The sequence below is a fragment of the Pongo pygmaeus genome, chromosome 5 (assembly GCF_028885625.2).
Source record: "Pongo pygmaeus isolate AG05252 chromosome 5, NHGRI_mPonPyg2-v2.0_pri, whole genome shotgun sequence".
In the NCBI taxonomy this organism is placed as follows: domain Eukaryota; kingdom Metazoa; phylum Chordata; class Mammalia; order Primates; family Hominidae; genus Pongo; species Pongo pygmaeus.
Window position 1 is genome coordinate 116,345,445 of NC_072378.2, and position 24,056 is coordinate 116,369,500.

General features: G+C 38.3%; 2 protein-coding genes across 2 annotated transcripts in view; one reads left to right on the forward strand and one right to left on the reverse strand.

Annotated features, from left to right (window-relative positions):
• Positions 1 to 24,056, forward strand: part of DSE (dermatan sulfate epimerase) — a 179,779-nt gene that overhangs the window by 10,876 nt on the left and 144,847 nt on the right. The gene's annotated exons all lie outside the window — the stretch shown is intronic.
• On the reverse strand, positions 6,992 to 10,344 carry TSPYL1 (TSPY like 1). Its single transcript, XM_054491781.2, has one exon. The coding sequence runs from the start codon at positions 10,139 to 10,141 to the stop codon at positions 8,825 to 8,827; it is 1,317 nt and encodes a 438-aa protein (XP_054347756.1). The 5' UTR covers positions 10,142 to 10,344; the 3' UTR covers positions 6,992 to 8,824.

Sequence of the window (24,056 nt, forward strand, 5' to 3'; positions counted from 1 at the left end):
TCACTTTAAAGACTTTATAAAATATATTAAGAAAAAACTAGATGCATGAAATACATACTGTTAGTAGCTGACTTTAAGCAGACTTGGTTGCTCAAAGTCGCATTTTCTGTGAGGAACATACAGTCTGTATTTCAAACCAAGTTTGACCTGAAAATCTTTGCTTATAATAGATTAACACATTCAGTTCATTAATATTGGATCAAGACTGGAACACAGCCACTCTCTGAAATCACATTCCAATTAAACATCTACCATGCTAAGCATGTAAGATACAAAGATGAAGAAGACACAATCTTCTGCTCTGATAGAGTTATACTTTAGTAAAGAAGAGCTAAATACAAATAAATAGAGAGTAAAAAATTTCTGGGAAAAGAAAATTCTGGAAAAACAAGCTACTGAAACATAAGATGATTACGCCTTGTAAACATTCTATTTCTGGGAGCTGCAAGGCCAAAAATAAGCAAGCCCCACTCTTGCGTAATATACTCAGTGCTCAAGGCTCACCTTGAAATTACATTTCCCTCATTGTTGATGAAATTGGAGAGGAGTTATCAAAACTGACCCAAGAGAAGTTTGGCCATTAAGCAAAACGGTTAACAACAAGAGCATGTTGTACCATGCACCTGTTTTTAAAGCCATCTGAACACAACTCTTAATTGTATTGTCCAAGGTTAAGTTGGAGTTTGATGAAGAGGATGATAATTAAGTACTACATGCCTCTTATAAGTAATCGCTCTATTGACTAAACCTCAATAAATATACATTATTTATTTATTAGTGATATCAATAGTTCTTTACATCTCAGCAGCCAAACTCCAGAGGAATATTAAAATATTTGAACTGCTTTGGTCCATTCTATTTCTCTGGAAAGTACAACTAAGCAATTTAATTCAGGCAGTAGATATAAAAAATTACATTTTTAAAGACAGGATACAGTTACCTGATAGGATTTGGAGACCTTCTATTGTTTAACATAAACATATCCCTTTTAAAAGCTACTTGTGAATGAATTAGGAATAACTTTCAACTAAGACCAAGCTATTCAAACTTAATTAGGATTTTAGATATATTTTTATGGCAAATTTAGTTACAAGCTGCTTCAATATGGTGCAAAGTGTCTTAGCTGGAAATGAGAAACCCTAATTGAATGCAGCCCATGTTACTTTCGTCTTGGATAATACACTTCTGTTTCCTGAGCCCCTATTTCCCTATCCATTAAATGGAGATAGTGACACTGCAACTACAAAATGAAAGCATATATGGAAGTTACTGATATATCTAATAATTTGTTGAGATTATGAAGACACATATGTACTTGATGCAGAATTAGATATCCAAAGCCCAAATTGTGACCCCACAGGGTAGGGAACTTATTTGTGATTAATAATATAGGTAAATGTGTTGTTTTGCTTTATTTTGTTTTTATAATGGTAACAATTAAGGAAACTGAATCAACTGGAGATGAAGCAGAAGCAGCAACTGAGTTTAGGACAATGGTTCCCAAATGATTGATAGGAGGCATTAGAATCACTTGGCACATTGGTTAAAACCGGTTTCTAGGCCTCACCTTCGGAGTTCTGTTTCAGTAGCTCATGGGTGGGGTTCGAAAATCTGCATTTCTAACAAGATCCAGGTTGTGCAGATACTGTTGGTCTGGAGAACACTCTTTGTGATCCACAGCTTTAGGGTAATGGAAAGGAGCAGTTGGAGCTGAAGAAGTCAGAGAAAAGCATCTTGTAAGCATCTAAATGGTCAGAAATGGAAAGGGAAGCTCAGAGAGATTCTTGAGAGGGCCCCAGGGAATGTCAATCCTATTTACAGGACAATATGTCCTAAGCAGACTTCACTTCAATGACCAGAGGATGACAGACCTCAGTTTGTAAACTAAGAGAATCTTGAGAAAGGTCAATTTTGGCCTGGAATTGAAAGAGAAATAAGGTTTTAAAAAGTAATTTCATTATTAGAATTATAAATAAAATCATGCAACAGTTAAGAACTCACAAATAAGATCTTGTAAGTAGTCAGCAATTTTTACCACAGAGGAAGAGAAGCCAAAAGACTGGAGATGGGCAAATGAAGTTCTATTTTTTAAATTATCAACAATATTTTTAAATCTATTTATTGAGGTATAATTTACTTACACTAAAATGCATAAATCTTAAATATATACTTGGACAAGTTTTGAAAAGTGGATACACCTGTGTTATCAGTCAACTCAAGATATGGAGCACTATTACCCCTGCAAATGTCCTCAAGCTTTACCGTTACTCCCCTCAACCTTGAGGCTACCATTCCTGGGATTTCTATCACCATAAAAAAGTTTTCTATGCTAGTGAACTTCATATACATGGAATCATATAATATATACTCCTTTGACATCTTTCACTTAACATGTCTCTGGGATTCATTCGTGTTGATGATCAATAGGTTGTTCCTCTTTATTGTTGAGTGGTGTTCCATTGTATGAATATACCATAATTTGTTCATTCACTCACTTGTTGGTGAACATTTGGGCTGTTTCTAGTTTGGGGCTGTTATAAATAAAACTGCTATGACCATTCTTGTGCTACATGTAAATTATACTTTAATAAAGAAAATAAAAAATACCAATTATCTATGAAAACATCTTTGGACACTTTAAAAGAGCAAATAGTGATCAACAGAAGTAAAGCATATCACTAAGAAATCATTTCCTTTTTCGACAAGGGAATTTCAAAGACAGACACCTGCTGTTATGAATTTTAAAGAGCTCTTTTGTTGAATTCAGGTTAATTCCATTCTGCAACACCACGGGGGGAAACTATGAAATAGATATACTGAAACTCTACGATATACCAGGCCCTTTGCAATAGCTGGATGTTTATAAGGTGGCAAATTTGAATCAATTTGACAAAACTGGGAAGGGAGTATGTATTCCCTAACTTAAGGAGTTCAAGAAAAGGTAAGCCATGATTCTCAAACTCAGCTGCACCTTAGGCTGTAATTTAATTGGTTCAGGGTAGAGTCTGGGCATCAGTATTTTTTGAAAGCTCAAAGCTATATATAATTATCAGCCAGGTTTGAGAACCATGAAGCTAGATGACTATTTGTCTGAATGTAAATTAAATGAGAAATTACAATTGAGAGGAAGACAAATGGAAATTTTAATTGATTGCATATTATATGCTAGACATGATGCTTGCTGTTTGTCTAACCTCTGTATTATAACTATATTAATACTTGAAATCTCTTAGCACAGTGTCGGGCACAAAGTAAGCTCTCAAATGTTTCTGTTGTTATATTCTCTGTAACCTTATAATGCAGTGTCCAAATGCATCCTAAAACATTAGCTTATACTGCAAGTTTTATCATCCCTACATTATGGATAAGGAAACCAAGATTCAGAGTAGTTTATTTTGGCAAATGCAATACATGGTAATTGTAAAACCGGGATTTAATCCTAATTCAAAGCTAGTATGCCTTCTCTGCCCATCAGGTCATATCTAAGACATATAGGTGTTCACAAAAATTAGTAACTTACTTAAATGACCCTTTCCTTTTTAATTGAACCATTTCCTTTTACCTGTTCTGAAAGAAATTACCTTAAATACAAATCCTAAAAAAAGTGAAGCCAAAAAGTAGACATCCACATTTTTCCTAATGTGGCTTGATAGAAACTCAGATTCTTTCGGTCTTGACAACCTCTGAGGTCAGAGAGAATGGACTAAGATGGCCCTTCAGAGCTCAAAGCACTTAACATGGAGAAAGTACTGCTTCCAAGTAAAACACCTCCCATAATAATAAATGCATAGAGAGCATACCTGTCACTTATATATAGTCTAGGACTTCAATTATATAATAATGTTGAAGGAAAGGAAGTCAGTCCTGAGGGGGATGGTCAACTCCTCTGAGCCAGGCTGATCCTCTCTGAGTTTGCTTGTGTGCAGTAGATGTTTTGAATATATGTATTTGCTGCAGAAAAAAAGGAAACATTCAAGGAATGGTACCCCCCTCAGTGAGCCTGAGTTTCTCAAGGGCAAAGACAACCTTTACTATCCCATTCAATCCTTACTTATGCTAGTATTCAATAAACAACTACTGCAAGATTACAATTACAGACCACTAATTTTCAAAAAGTATGCTTCTTTTTTTTTTTGAGACAAAGTCTCTCTTGTCTCCAGGCTGGAGTGTGATGGCTCAATCTTGGCCCACTGCAGCTTCCACCTCTCGGGTTCAAGCGATTCTCCTGCCTCAGCCTCCCGAATAGCTGGGATTACAGGCGCCTGCCACCACACCCAGCTAATTTTTGTAATTTTAGTAGAGACGGGGTTTCACCATGTTGGCCAGGCTGGTCTCGAACTCCTGACCTCAGGTGATCCACCCGCCTCGGCCTCCCAAAGTGCTGGGATTACAGGCGTGAGCCACCCCGCCCGGCTGCTTTTTCAAGTAGTACGCCTTCATTGAACTGACTTAATGCAGAGCTAGACTCAGATATTTTCCTTTTCTGTTGCTAGCCAACTGTTAAAATACGACTGAAAATATTTTCTGAACATCATGTACATTTGTAAACTAAAAATAGAGCATTTGGCGGGGCACAGTGGCTCACGCCTGTAATCCCAGCACTTTGGGAGGCCGAGGCAGGCGCATCACCTGAGGTCGGGAGTTTGAGACCAGCGTGACCAACATGGAGAAACCCCATCTCTCTACCAAAAACACAAAATTAGCCAGGCGTGGTGGCACATGCCTATAATCGCAGCTACTGGGGAGGCTGAGGCAGGAGAATCGCTTGAACCCAGGAGGCGGAGGTTGTGGTGAGTGGAAGGTTGCCGTGAGCCGAGATGGCGCCATTGCACTCCAGCCTGGGCAACAAGAGCAAAACTCTGTCTCAAAAAAAAAAAAAAGAGCATTTTACTTTAGAAAATATGCATATATGGGTCTTAAAAGTTACTAAAAATTAAACCAATATAACTGTGTCAATTTGGCATCCAAATCTACCCTACCTATATCAAGGAAGTGTTGCACAGTACATTTTGCAAAATATTCAGTGCATCTCAAGTACTCAAGAACAGTTCATTAAAGAAATTTTACTCACCTTCTTTTTACCCATCGGCCTTGAATTTTAGCAAGATAACCCTTATCTTAGTCACAAGAAGCTTCAGGAGGAGAAAGTATTAACATGTTTAATTTTTACAGATATTTTATATGCTTTCAGATATTCCTCAGGAAGTCAAGAGACATGCTGTCCTATGTAATTTTAGATTTACTAGTAGCCACATTAAACAATGGCAAAATGAGGATAATTAATTTTTCAATATATTTTAACACAATGTCAAAAGTATTTCAACATGCAATCAATATGAAAAAAATTGAGATATTTTAACATTTTTCTTTCCATACTAAGTCTTCAAAATCCAGTGTGAATTTTATATTTATAGATCTCAATTCAGACTAGCCACATTTCAAGTGCTCAATAGCCACTGGTGGCTAAAAGTTACTGTATTGTACAACACACATCTAGAGTCTAACCCCCTTCTATCTCCAATATAATCACCTTAAAATGTACAAAGTATATAAAAGGTGACCCAAAATTAAGTAGTGCTCTGTTAAAATGCAAGTGAAAGATTAAATGTTAAAAGTGTTTGGACATTTTCTAATGACTAAAAGGGGAAATATTGTTATTTAGGAATGGCTTTGCAAATCTTTTTGACATTTTTCCATTTGCTCATTAAATCTTTCTGAGAACTAGGTTATTTTGTTCTTTTTCCCCCATCTGAGTTATTTTGTCATTCAATATTTATCTGCTAACAACTATGTGCAAAACATTATGCTAGATGGGCTGGGCGCAGTGGCTCACGCCTGTAATCCCAGCACTTTGGGAGGCTGAGGTGGGCTGATCACGAGGCTAGGAGATAGAGAACATCCTGGCTAACATGGTGAAACCCCATCTCTACTAAAAATACAAAAAATTAGCCGGGCGTGGTAGCACGTGCCTGTAGTCCCAGCTACTCGGGAGGCTGAGGCTGGAGAATTGCTTGAAACCGGGAGGTGGAAGTTGCAGTGAGCCGAGATCGCGCCAATGCACTCCAGCCTGGGCAAGAGTGAGACTCCATCTCAAAAAAAAAAAAAAAAAAATTATGCTAGATGCAGTGAACCATGTAAAATGCACTGCATCTCCACTTTCACAAAGTTTCCAAACTACTGAGAGGAAGAGTGAACATGTGAAGAACATGAAAATATAATCTCTGTATTTTATTTTACTGTATCACTCTGTTAATTCTTTGTTTGCTTATCAGTCCTTCCCCAGTTCCCCAAAGAAGGGAATGGACTTTATCTTCTTACTCTTTTTCTCTATTTGTGGAATTCACTGTAATGAGTAATTATGTTATTTTCTAGAACAGAGGTCCCTCCAAAGTACACTAAGTGCATAAAGAAACATTTATCTCCTCTATGGGGAACAGAAAGACTTTGGCAGAGGAATTACCAAGGGCAGGCCTTGAAGGATTTGACAGAAGAGAGTGGTGAGGAAGTTTGAAGAAAAAAAGGAAGTTTTTACAGATGAGAAAGTATGAAAATAGAGGAGTACATCACATATGATAGGTACTCCCTGCATACAAGTTAATAAAAAGAAGAGCCTGAATAACCTGAGAATATAATTTATGGAGATAGAAATGAAGGATTTGAGCAACTGAAGGGGAGGTGGTGCTGCATAAACTACATGGAAAAAAGTGATTGAGTAAGCAGTTGCAACTGCTAACGTTTTAAGGCAAACTACCTTGGAAGGTACCAAACATACTGTGCCCTGTTTTCTTCTCTTTGGGATAATGTCTATTGTCCATTTAAGGACTTTAATGATTCTGTAATTTTTAGTTAACATGAATTTAAGGACTTTAATGATTTTAATCCATTAAGAACGTTAATGGATTAAAGGACTTTAATGATTCCATAATTTTTAATTAATATGAACAATTCATTCAAGCATTACATTTATGGGTAAGGTGAAAAATAAGAAATCTAGCAGAACAACATGCTTTTATTTTACCATCATGCATAAAAAGGAAGACAAATATGCCAATGGTACACTTCCAATTTGTCAGAGCAATTTCACAGTATTTAAGCAATTTAGGAAAAAAGATACATCACTTACTAAGTTGTTACCAAGGAAAATTATCATGTAAGACAATCAATTAAACCACACTTTTGTAGATTATTTTTCCATGAAGGCAATTTGACAAGCCTAACAAAGACCAAGTTGTTCAAACTATGTTTCTAGGAATATAGTTTAACAGAAACAAGAGCAAGTTGAAAACTGTTATGAATATTCATGTCTCTATATTGTAGAGGAAAGTAAGACTGTTGTTCTTCCAAATGTTCCCAATTGAAATCAAAAGAATATCTGTACAGCTCAATTTTCACAATAAGTTTAGAAACAGAAAAAAAAAAGATTTTACTAAATCCTAATGAAATAATCTTCCACATAAATTAGGTCACAAAACAAGTAAGAAAGCATTCAAAGTTGCGCTGTTTGTCTTTAAAGAACCCTTGTCTAGGGCAACATATTTAACACTTTAACCCCTTCAATTCTCCTTTAGCAATCCTGAAAAGTATTTCTCCACTCATCATCATTGGGGAGTAAGTACTCCTTCCTCGAAGGCTCTTAACGTCAGCACAGTCTTCACTCCAGGCCCAATTTTTACCTGGCCTATGCCTCTAGCCTTTTGTTCAGTTTCCCCTGCTTAGGGCACCCATCACAATCTCTTTACTTCTTCCATCTGTTATAAACTAGATCTCACCTTTCATCCCATCTAGATGTGTCTCTCTTTAAATATTCTAGGAGTTGATAAAAGGCCTAGGAAGTAGGAAGTTGGGAAGAAGGGGAGGGGCATAAGAGCTCTAGCACTCTATTTTACAGAACTTCTTTGCCTCTCAAAATGACAGAGCCAAAATGAAATAAAAACCTTGCTTTTACAAATGTTTCTGAGCTATCACTTTTTTAAGAGAGAGGATTGGGAGGCTAAGGTGGGCGGATCACGAGGTCGGGGTTCGAGACCAGCCTAGCCAGCATGGTGAAACCCCGTCTCTACTAAAAATACAAAAATTAGCTGGGCATGGCGGTGTGCGCCTGTAGTCCCAGCTACTTGGGAGGCTGAGGCAGGAGAATCGCTTGAACCCGGGAGGTGGAGACTGCAGTGAGCCGAGATCGCGCCACTGCACTCCAACCTGGGCGACAGAGCAAGACTCCGTCTCAAAAAAAAAAAAAAGAAAAAAAGAAAAGAGGGAGAGAGGGAACTTGGCAGGAGCCAATGTAGGACAGGTAGCAATAGAAAGTGACTAGAGGTGAAGGAAGAGCAATGAAGTAGCATAAATCACACACAACAAGTGGCTCACTGCTTTTCTCCTCTGAGTTCATTAACGTCCAGTAACTGTCCACAGGGCATGTGCCCATACTGCTCGATGCAGAGCTGAGTAGGTGGAACAGGCTCCCAAAGCTAGAAATCCAGGTGACAGCAACCAGTTCAGAGGCCCTGGGAATAAACAGGGTCCAAGCAGTGCAGATAAAGGCAGTACAATCTACAGTATCATTTGCTTGGCTTACAAGTAGTGTGAAGGATGGCCTCGTAGCATGTGATATTCCAGAACAACATGAAGGTCATATGGAAGTGGAGAAGCATACCCACCACCGTCTCAATCTTGAGGTTGACAGAACTGAATATCCAAAGGAAAGAGGGTGCAGAAAAGTCAGCAAAAACAAAGCACAATAGAAGGCATACCCATTGCTGATGCCCAAGCACAGGTCCAGCAGAAGGTGGTATGAGACCTTGTGCAGGAGTATTCCCAAGGGCAAATGTTAACCAGACTGGAACCCAAAGGGCCTGGGGATCTCTACAGGCTCCCTTAGCGGGCGACGTCTGGCTCTACGGACTCCTTCACGCAACAGGTAGTATTGCAGTGGATTTGGCCACAGATCCTCTTTAATAATCTCAGCAATTTTGTCGGACTCTGGAAGGCTGTGGTCTGAAAACCAAGTGAAGAAGCTGCAGATGAGGTCTTGGTTTCTGCGAATGAAGGACTGGGGTTCATGCCCCCTGCGCCATATAATTGGAGTAGAAAGAGACACCACTCGGCCGGAGGATCTTACCTCATATTCCTTGACAATCAGCTTGTTTCTGAAGTAGGGGTTTCTTCTAAAGAAGAACTTGAACTTGCAGCCGGTTCTAGGGTGTCTGAGTTCCTTCACCTCTAAATTGGTTATGTACCTTAACATCTCTGCATCTTGGCCCCTAATCATGGCGGACAACTGGGGGTGGTTTCGAAAAGCAGTCATCCAGAAGCCCGGGATATTCTGAATGATGTAGTTCCTCCGCTCCAGGTAGTGTCGACGCATCCTCCCAAACTTGTGCTCCAGCTGTTGGAAGGCCCTATCGGCCTGAGCATTCACAGTGTCCAGTTCCAGCTGGATGGCCTCCAGAGGGTCCATGCGGAGAGCCTCATGCAAAGGCCAGGGCCCTTCCTCCTCCCTCGCCTCCTCCTCCAATCTATCTTCCTCCGCCACTTCTATTTCTTCACCTTCTGGCGGCTGCTCCTCTACCTCCATCTGCTCCTCCACAACCTCCTTCTCCGCCAGGCCTTCCTTCACCATCACCTCAGCGCTCTCCCTCTCAGCCACGGCTGCTGAGACGGTGGCGCACTTTCCTGTCTTCACCTCCTCGGCCTCGGCCTCCGCCCCCGCCGTCAGCTCAGACGCGGATCTCTCGGCGCCACAGATTTCTAGGGCCTTCTCTCCACCCTGAACGCCCTTTTTCAGGCTGTGGTCGGCTGCCATCACCACAGAAGCGGCTGCCAGGCCCTCGGCGGGAGGCTGGCCCTCTTCCTGCCCAGCTTTGATCGCCACATGACCGCGACCCCCAACAACTCGGAACTGGGGAGTACCGCCACGACCCGCGGGATCCTGGGGTACGCCCCCCTCCTCTGAAGGCGGTGGAGACGGGAGCGCGACGGTCTCCGAGCCTCCCTCACCCGGCTCCGCCATCACCTGTGTCGCCTCGCTTTGGGCGCGGAGCCTCAGGTACTGGTGTGCGTCCTGGTCGCTCGGGACTTGGTCAGAAATAATGATGCTGTGGGTTTGGAGGGGAGGGGTCCTCTTGACCCCATCCAGGCCGCTCATGTTGCTAACAGTCGGACCAACGGCAGGCGAACGGCCGTTTTCCTCTGAGAAGCCGAGCTCCGAGCTAACCACCGCTCGCACCGCCCACCCTACAGTCTCACTAACATCTCCGCAGCGGTGTCGTCAGGACTGCGGATCTCACGGTATCGCGAGAACTTGCTGAGCCCGGGATTGGTTCCGCCGCTCCCCGCCAGCCAACCGGATTCTCTGGGCTTTATTTCTGTGAATTTACCCATAGCAACAGTAATTTTACCTACGTAAATAAATGTAGATTGTGCTGAGTCTGGAAGCACTGACGACCCACCTTCAGATGCATCTACAGACTGCCCCCAGCATGTAGGAGGAGTTGTAAAATCACAGCCGTAACAGTGCCTGCTCTCCAGTGTCTGAAAACAAATGTTTTTCTGGTCTTCACTTTTTTGAGGCAGGAAGGTAAATCTATTCCCTGTTACTCCACGTAACTAGGAGCAAAAGACTTCTCTTTAAGATTAATAGCAAAATGTTTCCCCCCTTCTTAGTAAAAGTGACATAAAAATATCAAGTCTTGCCTCTACGATTACTGGGGGATAAAAAGCTACTCAGCAGCCTCTTACCACTAAAGCGATGCATAGTATTCATTGCTAATTTTCGATTTATAATCTGCATCAAATAAGAGCTTGTGCTGCATAGTATCGGTAGGAATTAAGCCAGGATCAGTTTGCTAAATGTTCCATGCCTCCTCACTGCAAGAGAGAGGAAATGATAACTATTTCCAGCCCCAAGAACTTAATTTATTATCATATTTAGTTATGTAAGATAGGAATGTTTGGCTCTAACGAAGCATCTGTCTTTAGCAGTCAGCCGAGTTCATTAGAGGAGGATGTCAGTGTCTCTGGTTGAAGTGTTCCAGTTTGTTGACTTGTGAGTTAAACTGGTGCTATCTTAGAGAGCTACAAGGCCTCAGAGAAATATCAGTGGGGGGAGCCACATACCACCATTTTGTGAGGAAAGGCTAGTTAAAATGGACAACTAAGATGGCCTTGAAGTAGAAAACAAACTTGCAAAGGGCAACATGCAGCTGGTGGACTCAAGGTATAAAAGAGGCAAACATTATTTTCTACTTAATTTGCTTTGTGTGGTAGTAGGCTGATGGCCCTCAAAGATGTACCTGTCTTAGTTATGTGGCCAAAGGGACTTCGCAGATATGATTAAGTTAAAGATTTGGAGATGAGAAGATGATTCTGGATTATACAGGTGGGCCTGTGGAATTACAACATTTCTTATAAGAAGGAGGCAGGAGGGTCAGTCAGAGAAGATAAGAGGACGAAAGCACAGAGAGAAGGAATGGTGGAGAATAGGTGTGGGAGGGAGGAAAGGGAAATCGCTATGTTGCTGGCTTTGAAGATGGAGGAAGGAGCCAGGATCATAGGAATAAAGGCAGCCTCCAGAAGCTTCAAGGGTAAGGAAATAGATTCAATCCTAGAGCCTCCAAAGGAATGACAACACCTTGAGGTTATTACCTCTAAACTCCAGCACTATAAGATAATAAATTTGTGCATTTTAAGCTATTAAATTTGTGGTAATTTGTTACAGAAGCAATATGAAATGAATACACCTTGGATTAAGGTTTGGTTGATCTATGGGTGCCTCAAGTTGTTTCTAATAGCAGCCCCTTCTACCTTGCTCATTGCTTCCCATGAGTTCCTGCCCAACAGCTGTGATGTATTACAGCTTGAATCTGTCTTTCAATATCAAGACCAGAAATATACTTAGGCAATGCATAGAAAGACAAAATTAAAGCCTAAACATACCACAAACGATATCTGAGGAGACTGTAAACTGCAAGAGGACATGATCATGGTTTTGTTTCCCTCTGTTTATCGAGTGCCTAGCACACTACCTTACACAGTATCCCATAGATTATTAAAATGTTAAATAAGGGAGCAAATGAGCAGAAAACAGTTTCTCTTGCTTGCAGCTTGCTCCTTGCAGAAGAGAAGTAAAGGGCATATGGGTTGTCACCCTGCTCTCCTTCCTATTTGCCACTGGCAAACCAGAGTGCTGCTCTATTCTATATAGTAACAGATTCCTACTCAGGAGAATGAATTTCTATATATGCTTCAAAGGCTCTAAAAGGTTAGGAAAAACAAAGAGAAAACAATTTTATTTTACAAATAATTTAAGTTTGTGTGGTTACACTGTATGACAAACGAACTCTGAAAAGACCAGCATATTTAGGTGAGTTTACATATCAAAGCCTCGGACTACCAGCACTGTATTTCCAATTCTTCTCTCCTTTCTGAAAAAGTCAAGGTAATCATTTCAGGCCTTACTTCGTTTCTGTCTACAGAAATATATAATGCATTTCTCTCTACAAGTGATGGAGCCTGTGATGCATGGCTAGAATTACTTTTGGTATAAATAAAAAGGAATAACGGAACCTTCCACAAAGCCTGTTTCTAATTGCCATGAAATCATCTTCTATCTTGAACTGGTATAATTTCGTTCGGCCTAAAGTGGAAACTTTTATTATTCCAATGTGTCTTCTATTTTTTTAAGCAGAAAAGAGTGTCAGGCTTGGACCAATCTTAGAATATATGGCTTTATTTGTCAAAGAAGCCATTATGTAATTAATGTAATTAACACTCTTACCAGTAATGCTAGGAAAACTCTAATTAGGATCATGTAAGTATAATCAGGACTCTGCTGAATGTAATTTCCCCCAAATAACGTTGAGACTCTTTAAAGGAACTCTTCTTTCTCTTCTTGTCGAACATGTGTAAAGCTGTGATAAGGAATATTTGAATATATAGAGAAAGTGATTTAAAATTAGAAGTAATGTATCTCATGTTCTCTGTATATTAGAAGAAAATTACATTAGAGAAGTGATTGTGATTATAACTATTCCTTGTAGGTGATGGAAAGCTCAGGTTATGATTGCTTTTGGGCAAGTGCTCAGGAGAAGGGTCAGTAAAGGGCAAGGATTTTAGAGGGAAAAGCAAATATGCATACTTTATGTCCTATATTTTTTTAAAGAAAGAATCTTTGCTTGGAAGGAGGAACTCTCTAGGAATGTCAACATGCACCAAGGCTCACATGCTCAGGGAGTTATTTTGCCATACAGGCAAAGCTGTGGTTGCTATTCAACACAGAATATTGTACTTATTATAGTAGGACTATTACCTGTGGATTTTTTGTTCACTTTTTGTATCCAAAAGGCTCAAAAAGGATACCTGTTTCTTTTACATGACACAGGTTATCCTGCTATCTGAGAATTCTCTTTCTAGGTAGATATTACACATTCTCTAAGACTTACCAAAACCTGTCTTGCTTTAGAATGTGCTAGGCATTTTATGTGCATTAAAGTGTCAAATTTCATAAAAGAGGAAACAGTAACACTGAGAGGCTAACTTTACCAAAGTCATACATAAAGTAACTGGTAAATTCTTTCTCCCTTCTCCTGGGTGCATCTTTCCTAAGTACCCTATGGCTCCTTAATCTTCCTCACCTGAATTCCTGCAACTCTTTTATGAGCTGCACCATGCAATTTAGCACTTAATTATGCTTTTCCTCTTAGTGACTAGTTGATTTATATGTGTCAATCTCATCATCCCAGCATTCCAGCATCATCTCATGGGATGGGAGCATAGTTGCAGCTTCTTTTGCATTTATTCATCATAGCATGGGGCTCAGATTTGGGTAGATTCTTTGTTGTTGTTGTTGTTGAGATGGAGTCTCACTCTGTCGCCCAGGCTGGAGTGCAGTGGCGCGATCTTGGCTCACTGCAACCTCCGCCTCCCAGGTTCAAGCAATTCTCCTGCCTCAGCCTCCCGTGTAGCTGGGTCTACAGGCACTGGCCGCCACGCACGGCTAATTTTTGTATTTTTAGTAGAGAAGGGGTTTCCCCACGTTGGTCAGGCTGGTCTCAAACTCCCGACCTCAGGTGATCCGCCCGCCTCAGCCTCCCAAAGTGCTGGGATTACAGGCATGAGCCACTGTGCCCGGCTAGATTTGGGTAGATTCTTAACAATATTTGTTGATTTGAATAAAATAAAGCTCAAATTATCTTACAAAAACAACAGTGTACCTGTACTGGCATATTTTATTTGCAGAGGAAATACATTTTGGCTATGCTTCATATATCACCTTTTTGCACTTTAAAATATAGGATAAATTGGTCCATGACAGAGCATTTCTGTGGCAAATGGCAATAAACTTCACTACCCCCAAAGACAGTTGAATCTTTTCTAACACGGTTCTATGGGAAAACATCCGCAAAAAACCCTGAAGTCTTTCTCCATAATATCAAGGAATCATAGATTCTTTGGGAATGATTTCTCAGGTAGCAAGGAGTTTAGCAGAAGTTCAGACATTTTTGTTTTGCGGAAAGGTAGGTTTTATCATTATAATTAATGATAGCTTTCACTTATTTACTGCTCCTGATGTACCAGCCACTTTTATAAACAACATCCAGTGTGTCACATCTTTTAGTTGTCATAAGAACCCCATGAGGTAATGCATTTATGACCTTCATTTTACTCAATAGGAAACTGAGGCAAAGAGAGACTGTCACTTGGCCAAAATGATACAGAAAGTAATAGACCCATGATTCGAACCCAGAAAGTTTGTCTCAAAAGCCTGTACTCTCTGAACAAGTGTGAACTCACTTTCTTTTTTTTATTTATTATTATTATACTTTAAGTTCTAGGGTACATGTGCACAAATGTGCAGGTTTGTTACATATGTATACATCTGCCATGTTGGTGTGCTGCACCCGTTAACTCGGCATTTACATTAGGTATATCTCCTAATGCTATCCCTCCCTCCTCCCCCCTCCCCCCACCTTACAACAGACCCGGTGTGTGATGTTCCCCACCCTGTGTCCAAGTGTTCTCATTGTTCAGTTCCCACCTATGAGTGATAATATGCGGTGTTTAGTTTTCTGTCCTTGCGATAGTTTGCTCAGAATGATGATTTCCAGCTTCATCCATGTCACTACAAAGGACATTAACTCATCCTTTTTTATGGCTGCATAGTATTCCATGGTGTATATGTGCCACATTTTCTTAATCCAGTCTATCATTGATGGACATTTGGGTTGGTTCCAAGTCTTTGCTATTGTGAGTAATGCCACAATAAACATACGTGTGCATGTGTCTTTATAGCAGCATGATTTCTAATCCTTTGGGTATATACCCAGAATGGGATGGCTGGGTCAAATGGTATTTCTAGTTCTAGATCCTTGAGGAATCACCACACTGTCTTCCACAATGGTTGAACTAGTTTACAGTCCCACTAACAGTGTAAAAGTATTCCTATTTCTCCACATCCTCTCCAGCACCTGTTGTTTCCTGACTTTTTAATGATCACCATTCTAACTGGTTTGAGATGGTATCTCATTATGGTTTTGATTTGCATTTCTCTGATGGCCAGTGATGATGAGCATTTTTTCATGTATCTGTAGGCTGCATAAATGTCTTCTTTTGAGAAGTGTCTGTTCATATCCCTCGCCCACTTTTTGATGGGGTTGTTTGATTTTTTCTTGTAAATTTGTTTAAGTTCTTTGTAGATTCTGGATACTAGCCCTTTGTCAGATGTGTAGATTGTAAAAATTTTCTCCCATTTTATAGGTTGCCTGTTCACTCTAATGGTAGTTTCTTTTGCTGTGCAGAAGCTCTTTAGTTTAATTGGATCCATTTGTCAATTTTGGCTTTTGTTGCCATTGCTTTTGGTGTTTTAGTCATGAAGTCCTTGACCATGCCTATGTCCTGAATGGTATTGCCTAGGTTTTCTTCTAGGGTTTTTATGGTTTCAGGTCTAACATTTAAGTCTTTAATCCATCTTGAATTAATTTTTGTATAAGGTGTAAGGAAGGGATCCAGTTTCAGCTTTCTACATATGGCTAGCCAGTTTTCCCAACACCAGTTATTCAATAGGGAATGCTTTCCCCATTTCTTGTTTTTGTCAGGTTTGTCAAAGATCAGATGGTTGTAGATGTGTGGTATTATTTCTGAGGACTCTGTTCTGTTCCATTGATCTATATCTCTGTTTTGGTACCAGTACCATGCTGTTTTGGTTACTGTAGCCTTGGAGTATAGTTTGAAGTCAGGTAGTGTGATGCCTCCAGCTTTGTTCTTTTGGCTTAGGATTATCTTGGCAATGCGGGCTCTTTTTTGCTTCCATATGAACTTTAAAGTAGTTTTTTCCAATTCTGTGAAGAAAGTAATTGGTAGCTTGATGGGGATAGCATTGAATCTATAAATTACCTTGGGCAGTATGGCCATTTTCATGATATTGAGTCTTCCTATGTATGAGCATGGAATGTTCTTCCATTTGTTTGTGTCCTCTTTTTATTTCGCTGAGCAGTAGTTTGTAGTTCTCCTTGAAGAGGTCCTTCACGTCCCTTGTAAGTTGTATTCCTAGGTATTTTATTCTCTTTGAAGCAATTGTGAATGGGAGGTGAACTCACTTTCTTAAAATGAGTAACCATCATTGATGTTAACTTGATACACAATTTTCTTCTCTCTTCCCTCTTTCCCTTATCCACAAGCACATTAATATAATATTTGTAAGGAAATTATCCAATTATTTTCTTTCTTTTCAGAGGAGAAGCAGTTATTGATGATCCCCAAATTCAGTATTTTCTCAACTCTATCAGACTGAATGCCATCTTTTTATAACAGATATCTTCTAAAAGAGTCTTTACTTTCTTTAAATGAAATTTATAGATAATATAACCTGCCTACACATGTAAATAGAAAAACATCAATATAATGACATCATAAAAGAGAAATAAAAGTAATTTATAATAGTGTCTATTTTGATATGTAAGGACGTTAACATTGCCTACACTGTAAGAAATAGCAAAGTCATTAGAAAGTTATACTCGTTGATATAATCACCATGGATGGAGACTGATATGGGTATGTTTTACTTGTGATTCAAATACCTTGGTGATGAGGTTTTCTGAAATGGTGACCCAATCTTTGTTAAGTTCTATAAAAGAAAAAGGAAAAGCTCCCCTTGGTACATGTTACTGTATTTCTTCCATTATGGGAAATACATTTCACATTTCTTAAATTAGGATGTGTCTTACAAGCACTGTCAGCCATGTGTCAGTCATTATATCATTGCCATCATCACTGCCTGAGCATGTGTGTACCCAGTTATTGTTACCAATTTCATTTCTGGACAAACTAAAGATCATCTGAAGAAAGAATATGCACTGTTTGTTGTCTTAAAACTTTCCATTAATCTCTTTGGAAGACTCAAAAAAGTACCGACATCAAAATTTACATAATTTGTGTCTGGCTTGAATTAAAATTCTTCTAGACAGAAGAGTTGAGCATTGTTTTAGGAAATATTGCATCATCAAAACACTTGATAGAAGAGAGGATAGTATTGTTTGGAAAAAAATGTGGATATTGACAACTCTGAGCCAAACTTTCAGTAAATTTTGTGAATATGAAGTTTTATGAATACCTTAACAATTTATTTTGCTTTTCCCTTTCCTTTCATATATTTCCAAGTATGATACTTTATTTCTCTCTAAAGCCTAAAAGAGTTCTTTTTAAAAACATAAAATAATTATGTATAAGAATGCATCATGTCATAGTTTAATTGGCAGTGTTTTTTTTCCTTGTCTTCCTTTCTTGGTGATACTTAAATAATACTATGTTTTACAATTGATGTCTCAAATTAGATGAAATACCATAATTTCCTTCCTGGAAAGTTTATTGCACATTAAATCAGTGTAAACATATTTAGTGTTTGTATGTAAAATGTTAAATTCTAGGCTCAGATAAATATAAATAGGATTTCCCTCTGGGAAGGAGAGCATTTTTTGTTGAGGGAGACTTCCCTTGAATAGTATGATATCTAGCATCCATGACACCACCTAATAAAAGTAGCAACTCTCATTTTTTGTAATTACTAAAATTCGCATCTACAGACTTCCAAGAGATCCTTAAGGAAGGTGCAGCTCCTGCTGAGATTGTCACTTTTAAATACTTGCTAGGCATGTCATTCCTATTGATGCTCACTAGAGGGAGCAACTGGTCTTTAAGAAAGTGATGTATCTAGTCTATGATGGAAGAACTATGGGATGGTCTTTCACTATAAATTAAATACCTTTTTATTTAAATTGAATCACAAACTTTATTCCCACTAAGCTGTAATTGTTACAATGTATTTTTCTCAGACAGGTTTAGGTTTATTATGATGGCTCCAATACTCAAATTGTGTTTACGTATCTCATAGGAGCCTGCCTACGAGGTCCCTACCCAGTCATGAATTTGATTTCAAGTTCCAGCTGTCCTACTCAGTAGCTGTTTGACTGGAGCTAGTCATCTTTCTGAGCCACAATTTCCTCATAGGTAAAATGGAGATTATAATACATATTTCACAAGCCTATTATGAAAATGAAATAAGATATATATAAAGTGTACTATAAGCTTTCAATGAATAGAAGATGGTAATATTATTTGTATTATGCTAAAACTTAGGAATATTAAAGTTAGACTATTGTGCAAGGTATAATCTGGCACTAAATTTTCGATTTCCTGTACACAGCTAACTATATAGAATTTCAGAGAAGAATATAATCCCTGTGGATTAGAGTGGTCAGTGGAAGAAATGAGCCTTGACTTATATTCTGCTATGGGTGAGCATTGAATAGCTTGAGAAAGAAGTGGGACGTGAGGACATAGTAACCATACTTGTCCACTGCTCCAGCTATTTCAACATGCATTCAAGACCTGCACTGTCCAATACTATAGCCACTAGCCATATGTGTCTATTTTGATTTAAATTAATTAAAATTAAGTAAAGTAAAAAATTCAGTTCATCAGTCACACTAATCACATTTCAAGTACTTATTAGCAACATCTGACTAGTGGCTGCTATATTGGATCTCATGCAACATTTCATCATGGCAAGAAGTTTGTTAGACAACATTATTCTAGACATATAGCATCTTCAAGTGGTGGAAAAAGGTGTAGTTGTTGGAACTAAAATGCCATACCACAGAGGTAGCAGGCACATACTTTTTAAGAGTCTTAAGGGAAAAAAATACCTTTTGAAACTCATACTAGCAGCATTTTTTTGAGCAAAATTTTGTGTGTTTATAATTGGGAGTATATAAGTAGAAGTACTTATCCACTGGCTCACATAACATAAAAAGGATAATCCAAATATTATGTTCCTTCACTATAAAACTTACATATTTAAAATAAGTTACAAAAGTATCTGAGCCATTACCCTTCAGAGAGAGGAATGAAGCTAAATGGGTCAAATTCAGGAAGTGTTAGTTGAAAAATATGTGTAATTAAATTAGTTATTTAAATAACCAATAAAATGTGTGCTTGGTGGGACAAACCCCTACTGTATTTTTAGTAAGGTAAAATGGTAAGGTATAATAATTTAAAAGAAAATTTAAAAATAATGTACATGAAACAATGAAAATACTTGCATAGATTTTTAAAAGTCACTATGAATCATAGTGATTTGTTTGTTACTATACCAAAAATTGACAGTCAAGCCATTTAATAAACATGACTGTTATATGTGAAAGCATCTCAATATCCTAAGATTAAGCAATTTTGTGCAAAGGAAATATTTCTGTGTATTTTTTAGGTACTATTTAGATCTTCAGCTAAAAACCTTTAAACATTTTGTTAGTTGCCATTCATTTAAAACTCCAGAGCTCATGTATCATACAAAAATACCAGAAATTTATTTTTTAAATGGAAATATAGTCCTAGGGTCAAAGAACCTTTTCAGAACAACTAGACCTTCATGATAAAAAATAAATAAAAATAATAAAAAATAAAACCAGCCCTCTTGTTTTAAAACAAAATTCATCAAGGTCATTTACTACTTTCCACATACAAATTGATTCAATATGAAAAGTTCATATTATGGTATCCAGCTTAATACTTTGGTTGTCATAACACTTCATCCGTTAGCTGAGAACTCTGCCTTGTGAATTCTTTGGCTCTAAGACTATATTATAACTTCACTGGGTTTGTAAGCAAGCCATTCTATGCACATCTGTTTTAAAAATGTGACAGGTTGATTTGAAAAATACCGTATTTCTTTCATCATCATAAATAGAAATATTTATATTTATTGAATATTTACTACATAATAGATACTGTGTTAAATGCTTTTCATATATTATTTAATTGCCTCACCCCTCCACTACATAGGTAGTATTCACCCTATTGTGAAGATTAAGAAATCCCAGAGATATCAGGTGACTTGCCTAAAGTTACATGACTAATAAGTAATGGAGTATGGCTATAAACCCAGTTTATTGGCTTCAAAGCTCTTTCTACTATGCCATGTTGCTTTTCTGATTTCTTGAAATCTTTGACAGTAACCGGGGAACTCAAGGGTTACTGCCACCTATTTTCTAATAACTTCATTTTCTTGGATCTGTATCATTAGTGCCTAGCACCTAGAAGATTCTTAGGCAGTGTTGGCTGCATTGATTGAATGATTCCACACTGACGGCTAGCTTAAACAGCCATGGAAACTTTAATTATAATATATTAATCTAAACAGGACATATGGTTTTTAGGAGATAAGTGCCCTCAGGGGAAGCATTTACTAAATGTGGGGCAGATTTTAAAAGTAGTATCTCCTGCTACTGCTGATATTTCTAAATTAACAGTATTTCTAGATTCTCAGACTTGGGGTTCAGAGATTTCACTTGCTGATTAATTAATTCAAGGATATAAGAGCTCTAGCAAATAAATATTTTATTAATTTGTACTGTTCTACACTCAGGAGCAATTATTGAAAATTAAGGTTTGTTATCAGGGAATACATGAAGTCTTATTTGGAAATAATTCCTTAAAACTCATCCTGAGAGGAGACAATCTGCATCCTTCCCATTTAGTATATCATCTACCCATTTGTGGTCTCTCATAATTGGAGATATTTCCCTAATTCCAAAAGCAGAAGGGAATCCTCTTAACTGCTAACTTCTCTCCCAAAGGGAGAAACTTTTTCCAGCCAACCTCAGTGAAATTGTCAATTGAATGCTGATCCTAGAACTTCATTATGAATGCAAAAAAGTAAACAAAGCACCCATTCTAAGTTTGCTCAGTTTTCTGGCCACCACTGTGCTCTGCAATGTCATCTGTAGCACAGAAGATTGGAGGCTTAGACTTGAGACCAGACCACTTCTTCTGTTCTTTCCAAACTCTCTAAATTCAAAACATTTGTTGAGGTTTATGCAGGACACAAGAGTTGTGTGATGGCATACAAAAATCTGAAAGTCATGGACTTTTTCATTAGGGACCACAGTGTTGTGGAGAAGATAGACACAGAAACACATAATTATAATACCAGATGAAACAAACAATTATAATACCAGATGATACCAATAATTATAATACTAGGAGAGTGTTGTTCCAGCAAGAGAGATGTGGACACAGGGCTTTGGATGCACAGAATAGGAAACTTGTATTCCTATAATTGATAAGAGAGCTGGGTAAGAATTCAGAGGTGATAATTTTGAGATAAGTCCTAATAAGAAAAATAAAATTATAATAAGAGAAAGTGGGTGAAAATTCCAGGTTGACTAAAATACCCTGAACAAAGGCTCAAATACAAGTAGAAGTCCAGCCAGCTTGGGGAAATGACTGAAAGATAGGGAGATTAGTTGGGGGTGATGGTTAGGTAAAATGGACTCTGATAGTTAAAGGCTTTTTATTATACATTATTATATGTTTATGATATATTAAATATAATTATATATATACATATTTGTTAATCCTATGGGTATTAGAGGATATTGGAGGCTTTTAAACAGGGGATTGACATGGACAGTGTCAGAAAATAATATTAATTGCCATATGGAAAATGATGTGAAGGTTATATGATTAAAGGCTGGAATATCAGTTGTGAAGTATTATAAAAATGCAGGCAAGGGTAGATGAGGATATCTTTAGGAATGTAGTAACTGACAACAGAATATTTCAGATAAATTGTAGAACCAATTGAAAAACTAGATATGAAAGTAGACAAGAAGTTAAGGAAGACTGATTTGTTTAGTTTGGGTGACAACGATGGGTGGAAATGTGATTGAGTTATGGAATACAGGAGGAAGATCGGGTTGTAGTGGGAGGGGAGAGATTAACAGTTCAGCTACAGACAAGGAGAGTTTCATGTGAATCTAGGGAGATGTTGGGTATTTGTAGATCAGATAGATTTGGGTATTTGTAGAGCAGGAGAAGAGTGGGGTTTACAGTTAGACTTGGAAATCTTGAGTGTTTAGGTGATAGTTGACATCATCAGAGTGGACGACAACACCAGGAAGACATGTAGAGGAAGAAGAAAGGAAGGCCAAAAGTAGAGCTCTGAGGAACACTGACATGAAAGAAACAGGTGAGGTGGCACAAGTAGAGGAAACTGAGAAATAGCCATTAGAGGTAGGGAAAGAACCAGAAGAGTGTTGTTTCAGTATGCAAGGGAAGAATGGACTTCAGGAAGCTAAGGTTCAAGGGATGCAGCAATATTTAGTGAGATGAAGACTGGGAAGAAAAGTTTCTGAATTGAGCGGCAGCTACACAGCATGGGTGTCTTTAGTGAGAGCAATTTCAGAAGAGTAGCAAGATAGAAAAATTGCAGAGTTGAAAAAATTAATGATAAATGAACATATAGATAGTGTGTGAGGCCAGTTCTTTCATAATTGTCAGTATAGAAAAGGGGAAAGACTGGATGACAAGTTCAGGGAGATGCAGGGTTGAGGGAAGAATGTTTGTAGGGAGCAGCATTGTTGGGAGCAGAGTAAGGATCTGATTATTACACTGGGAGTGTTGAGGAAGCAAACAAACAAAAAAAAAGAAAACAATGTCAGTAAGTAGAAGAAAGGTTGGATAAATTATGGCATGTTTATACAACTGAATATTACATAACCTTTAAAAGGAATAAATTGGATCCAAAGTAGTGACCTGGAAAAGCATCCATGTGAATTAGAAAGATGTAAAAGAACATTGCAGACCAATAAGTGTATGCTAATTGTATTTTAATAAATATTAGCTGACACCCATGTATCTATATAAATGCAAGAAATATTAAGAAAGGATGTGTACCCAGTTGCCAACAGTGGTGATCTCCGGGGGATGAGGATGGGAAGGGACTTTAGCTTATTGCTTCTTACAATTTTAAAGAGAGGTAGTGACGTTAGGAACGACTTTTACACATTGGATTTAAAATATTTTTCAGACAAACATTAAAGAAAACCCTCTCGTACAATGATGAGATAATTTAACTTTATATAATTACAGAGTTCAAAGAAGAAAATAACATAAACAAACACATTTGCTTTAATAACTTATTGGGCTTGTATTTAAAGGCTGAAGCAAAAACACTTGCTCAGATGTGATATTGAGTTCAAGGTGAATTAAAGGTTTTTCCTTTTCTTTTTTTTTTTTTTTTGAAATGGAGTATCGCTCTGTCACCAGACTGGAGTGCAGTGGTGTGATCTCAGCTCACTACAACGTCTGCCTCCCGGGTTCAAGCTATTCTCCTGCCTCAGACTCCCAAGTAATTGGGACTACAGGTGTGCACTACCATGCCCAGCTAATTTTTGTACTTTTGGGAGAGACAGGGTTTCACCATGAAGGTTTGTTTTTCTTAATTCTGGAAGATGAGGCCAATATTTGTTTGAAGAGTGATTTAAAATAGCTGAAATTCAGTCAAAAACTTAATTTACTGGGTTGTACCTCTTTATTATGAAGTATTGGTTGCTTTTAAAATGAGCTAGAGGCCAGACATGGTAGCTCACATCTATAATCTTAACACTTTCGGAGACCAAGGCAGCAGGATTGCTTGAGCTCAGGAGTTCAAGATCAGCCTAGGAAACATAGCGAGACTTTGGCTGTACTAACAATATAAAAATTAGTCAGGCATGGTGGTGTCTGGA